This window comes from Camellia sinensis, chromosome 15, assembly GCF_055761805.1.
Source record: "Camellia sinensis isolate YWXY chromosome 15, ASM5576180v1, whole genome shotgun sequence".
In the NCBI taxonomy this organism is placed as follows: Eukaryota; Viridiplantae; Streptophyta; class Magnoliopsida; order Ericales; family Theaceae; genus Camellia; species Camellia sinensis.
In genome coordinates, this window is record NC_138975.1 from 140,053,687 (window position 1) to 140,060,568 (window position 6,882).

At 40.2% G+C, this 6,882-nt stretch overlaps 1 protein-coding gene across 1 annotated transcript; it reads right to left on the minus strand.

Annotated features, from left to right (window-relative positions):
• Positions 1-237: 237 nt before the first annotated feature.
• On the minus strand, positions 238-5,511 carry LOC114273886 (uncharacterized). Its single transcript, XM_082908625.1, has 4 exons — positions 4,422-5,511; positions 1,945-2,636; positions 1,050-1,455; positions 238-251 (listed from the first exon to the last, which is right to left on the minus strand). The coding sequence occupies exons 1-4, from the start codon at positions 5,509-5,511 to the stop codon at positions 238-240; spliced, it is 2,202 nt and encodes a 733-aa protein (XP_082764751.1).
• Positions 5,512-6,882: the final 1,371 nt, after the last annotated feature.

Genomic DNA, 6,882 nt, shown 5'->3' on the forward strand with positions numbered 1-6,882 from the left:
CGGCCGCCGACAAGGCCTTCAATTTGGCAATTTAAACATAAAACATGAACAGATAATCAAACAGTCAAACAGATAGATAATGCATTTAAACAGATACAGTCAATCAATCAGTTTCAGATTTCAGTCAGTCAGTTCAGTATTTCAATCAGTTTAATTACTTTTCATAATCAGTCTCAGTTTAGCAGTAATCGGTAGTTTATCGGTAAACAGTGGTGAGGGTTGTTACAAAACACAAGATCAAATGGGCCAATCTTTTCAAAAGCATGAGGAAATCATGAACTAGAACCATAATATGAACATGCATGTGGAAGTTTTCATGAAAACAACCTCAAAACTCAACAATGTACACATGCATGCAAGAATTCCTACTCAATTCAACATTTAGAACCAAAACTTGACTCTAAACTCTAGTTCACCATGAACCATGCAAGAAATAACTCAAAATCACAATGGGGAAGATGAATTCTCTACCTTATGTCTTCAGTTCAAGTTGAGAAGCTCAATTACACAATCCACTCTTCAATTTTCCAAGCAAATCTCAAGATGAACTCAACTTTTCTTCTAACTCTCTAGCTCTCTCTCTCTCATACGGTTTGTTCTAAGGCAAATGACTGAAGAGAAGGTGCCTCAAATGTATACATTAAGTCCTCAAACAATGACCCTAAGGTGGCCCACTCAATGGCAAGTTGGTAATTAAAGCAACCAATATAATTCAACATTATTTAATCTAATATAATCGCTCCGAACCGAATTTTAATTAAACCTACCATAAAATTCTATAAATCCTAACTAGCACATAAATCAAGTCAATTTCTGATTCGGACGCCGATAAGGTTTTCAATTCGCAATTTAAAGTCAAAGACATGAACAGATCATTTTATCGCAAACAGATAGAAACACGTAAATAATAGAATACATATACAAATTAATCCCAAATCCTTCCTAAATTACTATTAGACATAATTAAGTACGAATTACGTTAATTAGGGGTTGGGGTTATTACAGTCTTCCCCCCTTAAAAAGAGTTTGGTCCTCCAAACTCGAAATACCTTCATTCTGAGACAACATTGGGTCTAATGGAAACAAGTCCGGATATCTCTTCATCATGTCTTCCTCAGTTTCCCAGGTTGCATAGGTTCCTCCGTGGTTTTGCCAATCAACCTTTACCAACGGTATTTCTTTATTCCTCAATCTCTTGATCCTCCGATTCACAATCTGGATAGGCCTTTCCTCGTAGGTGTAATCACCTTTCAAAAGTACGTGTGTTGGCTCAATGACATGGAGCGGATCTCTCAGATACTCTCGAAACATCGATACGTGAAATACATTGTGCATATGCTCCATTACTGGGGGTAAGGCTACCCGGTATGATACTGGATTGATCTTTTCAAGAATCTCATAAGGTCCAACATACCTTGGCGCCAACTTGCCCTTAATACCAAACCAAGTTTGACCCTTCATCGGGGTCACGTTTATGAACACATGATCCCCAATTTCGTATTCCCTATCTCTTCTTCGGATATCAGCATAGTTTTTCTACCGACTCTGTGCAGTTTTCAAACGTTGCTGGATCAGCCTCACTTTCTCGGTTGTTTCTTGCACAAGTTCTGGTCCTAATAAAGGTCTATCACCTACCTCAGCCAAACATATCGGAGAACAACATTTTCTTCCATACAAAGCTTCGTAAGGTGCCATTTCAATGCTTGAATGGTAACTGTTATTGTACACAAATTTAGCTAAGGGCAAGTAGGTTTCCTAATTCCCTTGGAAGTCTAACACACACATTCTGAGCATATCCTCCAGAGTTTGGTTCGTTCGTTCAGTTTGGCCATCTGTCTGTGGGTGATAGGCACTGCTCAGTCTCAATTCAGTCCTCAAAGCCTGTTGCAAACTCTGCCAAAATCTCGATACAAACTTTGAATCCCTGTCAGACACAATAGATACTGACACTCCATGCAACCTCACAATTTCAGTCATATAGATATTGGCCAATTTGTCAGCGTTATAAATAGTTTTAACAGGTAGAAAATGGGCAGACTTAGTTAAACGGTCAACTATAACCCAGATAGATTCCACACCTCGAGAAGAACGAGGTAATCCCATAATGAAGTCTATGGTAATGTGCTCCCATTTCCATTTCGGTATTGAGAGTGGTTGTAGCAAACCAGCAGGTCGTTGATGCTCAGTTTTAACTTGTTGGCAATGTAGACATCTAGCCACCAAGTCTGCAATACTCTTCTTCATTCCAGGCCACCAAAATTTCTGTTTTAAATTAGGGTACATTTTTGTGTTCCCCGGATGCATAGCAAGCTTACTACTATGAGCCTCGGTCATAACACGTTTTCTCAAATCATCACAATCGGGTGCACAGAGACGGTTCTGGAATTTCAGCACATCATTCTCAAACACAAATCCTGGCCTTGGCTTCAAATCAAATTCCTCTACAATCTTTTTCAAGTATTCATCTTCACATTGTTTTTGTTTGATCTCATCAAGAATAGCAGGTTGGGCAGAAATAGCAGTTGACAACCCAACTTGTTCCAGGTCATTCAGCAATTCCTTCCGGTTAGATAACAGGCATGACAAACTTTCCATTGATTTTCGGCTCAAGGCATCTATTACGGCATTAGCCTTTCCTGGATGATACAAGATTTGCAAATCATAATCCTTGATTAGTTCTAACCATCGCCTCTGTCTCATGTTCAATTCCTTTTGGGTGAAGAAATATTTCAAACTTTTATAGTCTGTATACACCTCCCAAGTTACCCCATACAAATAGTGGCGCCATATTTTCAGAGCAAACACCACAGCCGCTAATTCAAGGTCATGCGTTGGGTAATTCTTTTCATGAGGTCGAAGTTGTCTAGAAGCATAGGCAATCACCCTTCTGTTTTGCATTAGTACACACCCCAAGCCTTTATAAGAAGCATCACTGTACACTTGAAATCCATCAGTACCATTAGGCAAGATTAAGATTGGTGCAATCACTAACCTGGTTTTCAACTCTTGGAAAGCTGCCTCTCTTTGTTCATTCCAGTCAAATGGCACATTTTTCTGAGTTAACTGAGTCAATGGCACGGCCAGCTTGGAAAAGTCTTTCACAAACCTCCGGTAGTAACCTGCAAGTCCTAGAAAACTTTAGATTTCTGTCACATTTGTCGGTCTAGGCCAATCCACGACAGCTTCAATTTTCTGAGAGTCAACAGAAACTCCATCCTTGTTGATTACATGTCCCAAAAATACCACACTGTCAAGCCAGAATTCACACTTGGACAATTTAGCATACAATTTCTTTTCTCTCAAAATCTGCAAGGTGGTTCTTAGATGGTTCTCATGTTCTTCCCTGTCTTTAGAATATATCAGAATGTCATCGATAAACACAACAATGAATTCATCAAGATATTGTTTGAAAACCCTATTCATTAGGTCCATAAAAGCCGTAGGTGCGTTTGTTACTCCAAAAGGCATTACCAGGAATTCATAGTATCCATATCTAGTTCTGAATGCAGTTTTCTTTACGTCTTCTGCTTTAACCTTTAACTGGTGATAACCGGACCTAAGATCAATTTTAGAGAACACTTTAGCTCCTTAAAGTTGATCAAACAAATCGTCTATTCGAGGTAAGGGATATTTGTTCTTAATAGTCACTTTGTTCAATTCTCGGTAGTCTATACACAACCTCAAAGACCCATCCTTCTTTTTGACAAACAAGACTGGAGCACCCCAAGGTGAGGTGCTCGGACGGATAAATTTCTTGTCTAAGAGTTCCTGTAGTTGAGCTTTCAGTTCTTTCAATTCAGAAGTTGACATCCTATATGGAGTCTTGGAAATGGGTTGTGTTCCAAGTGTTACATCAATGGTGAATTCTATTTCCCTATCAATTAAGTCCCCGGGTAGATCATTCGGAAATACATCGGGAAATTCACAAGCAACAGGGACAGTTTTTACAGTAATTTCGTCAAATGATGCAGTCAGTATACAACACAAGTAACCCCTACATCCCTTCCTAAGTAGTTTTACAGCCTTCATAGCCGAAATCAGATATGGGGGAGGAACTACCCCATTCCTAGTAAAAGTAAATTCAGGCATACCCGGTAGTCTAAACACAACAGATTTACTTGCACAATCAATGGTAGCACAGTATTTAGTTAACCAGTCAATTCCCAAAATACAATCAAAGTGGTCAATGTTCAAGGATAATAAGTCAACATATAACATCATATCGCCAATCATAATATCACATGCCCGATAAACATGAGTGCACATCATAGAATCCCCAGACGGCGTAGATACAGATAACACATATGTCATAAGTTCTAATGGTCTAGTCAATTTTCGAGAGAAAGCATGCGATGCAAAGGAATGTGTAGAACCAGAATCTATCAATACGCATGCATCTTGAGAACATACAAAGAGTGTACCTGACACCACGGTATAGGTGTTTGGTACGTCACCAGGCACTAAGGCGAATACTCGACCCTGTCTCAGAGGCCCTTTCCTAGTATTGACCCTCGTATTCGTCTTGGATGCAGAAGCGGATCCGGCTGAGCTTGCCGCTGGTTGGTTGGTATTTTCGAACCTGATAGGACAATCCTTCATCATATGACCAGTCTTTCCACATCTAAAACAGGCGCCCAAAGCTCGATAACAATCCCCCTTGTGTTTCCTACCACATTCCGAGCAAGTCGGTATAGTACCACTACTTTGGCTTGAGTTACTGTAAGATCCTGTGTTTCGCCTCTTATTCCCAGAAAATGAATGACCCTTTTTGAAAATGTTTCCATACCTTGTCTCCGTCCAATCAGTTCGTGGGGCGAGGGTTTGTTTCTTCGCTGTTAGGATGGATTTTGCCATTAATGCCCTATCCAAAACGTTCACGTACGTGGGTAGGTTCAGGACTCCTACCCTATCCAGTATGTCCAGGTCCAACCCACCCTCAAACTTGCGGGCTTTCTTGTAGTCTGTGTCTACCATGTGAGGAGCAAACCTGGCCAGCTCAGTAAACTTAGCCTCGTACTCGGCTACAGACATTCTGCCTTGTTTGAGTTCCTGGAATTCTAAAACCTTCCGGTCTCGGAAGCACTGAGGAAAGTACTTGTCATAGAAAATTGTAGTGAATTGAGTCCATGTCATATTCTCGTGGCCATTTCGAACCAGTAACCACCACATTCGGGCTTCATCCTTCAGAGTATAGGTGGCTAGGAGGACCTTCTGGACTTCAGAACAAAGGAACACCTCATACAGTTTCTCAATTTCCAGTAACCACGTCTCTGCTTTCAACGGTTCAATTTCACCATAGAATGTTGGCGGTTTCATTTTCATGAACTTCTGTGTCAAGTTGATGATGTCACCGGTGTCCATTTCAACTTGAGCCGGCAGGGGTAGAGGTGGTAAAGGTTGTTGCCTCTGTTGTTGCATCACCACTTTGGTTAAGGTTGTAAGCATTTGTTCCATTCTATTCATTCGGGCATCAGAGGACCCTGCTGTGTCATCATTCCTTGCATTGTCCATTTGCTATAGGTAAACAAAACTTTATGTATTCAAATTCACATGTTTATATTTGAACTTATGTTTTCACTTTCGAACAATACACATAAACATGCAGATGGAATGTCCCTACTTCTTACTAGGAATTCCTAAGCTCGTATGGACCTGTGTGTGCGGTAGAACTCGTGCTCTGATACCACTCTGTCACGACCTAAACCCGCCCCTGTAGGTTTAGCACTGTAACCGGCCAGTAATCCGAGGATTACCCAAGACCTCTAAACAGATTAACAAATAATAAGGGGCTGCGGAAGCAATAAAACCAAATAGACAAGGTCCAATGAGCTATGATAACGTACATGAGACAGAAAATTTCAAAACTTATATATATACATAAGCATGCCAGTCAAGGATAACAATATTTACAAAAGTGTACATCACAAGACCTGTCTTTACAACACATACAGAGACTAGCATGAAAACAAAAACAGCCATAGCATTAGGCTTCGACCGGAACCTCCTCGGGAGGCGCAACAGTTGGCTGACAAAAACAGAACGGAAGGCCGTCAACTTGGGCCCTGGTCGCATGGCGGCTCACCTACATACATAATATAAACTGTGAGCGAAAGCCCAGTGAATAATAACAGAGTAAAGAGTTTAATGAATGATGTCCATCACACGGTTAGAAATCAAATTCTTATCAGAAATAGAGTCTTACGCATATTCAGATTCCAAATCAGAAACAGATTCATATACATATTCATAATCATTTCCATATTCAGATTTCGCATATAATTATACGTGGTACATCCATTAGCGTTAACAAATCCGATGACCCATAAAGGGACGGCCTTAAAGGCATTCCGATGACTCATGTGCATAGAGACGTTTCTGATGACTCATGAAAGGACCTGATGACCCATGAAAGGACGCATATCATATGATGCTAAGGATGCCACGAATAACTTTCACAATTTTGGACAACCAATCATTCATTTCAAATATAGCATAGCATTTCAGAGAATTAATTATTTCGTATCATAATATTCAGAAAATACTTAACATTGAACATAACTTTACAAAGTTATTACTCACAGTGGGCCTTGAGACAGACAGAAGGAGTAAACTTGGTCAAACGGTACGTGGCACGTGACCTACACAATACATAACAGATGCACACTTGAAACATACGTTCTAATTGCACAAAACTTATGTTGTTAGTTCTTAGTGTGTTTCTAACCTTAAATCCTCACTATAGAGTCTTAAACATGGCTTAGGAATGTCTAGGATGGAATGAGGATGTAAAGAAGCACTTTAAAACACTTTTCAAAATTTTGCTGAAACAGGGGTCCCACTCGAGCGTGGCCTTCTACGCTCGAGCGGACATACAGACAAAAG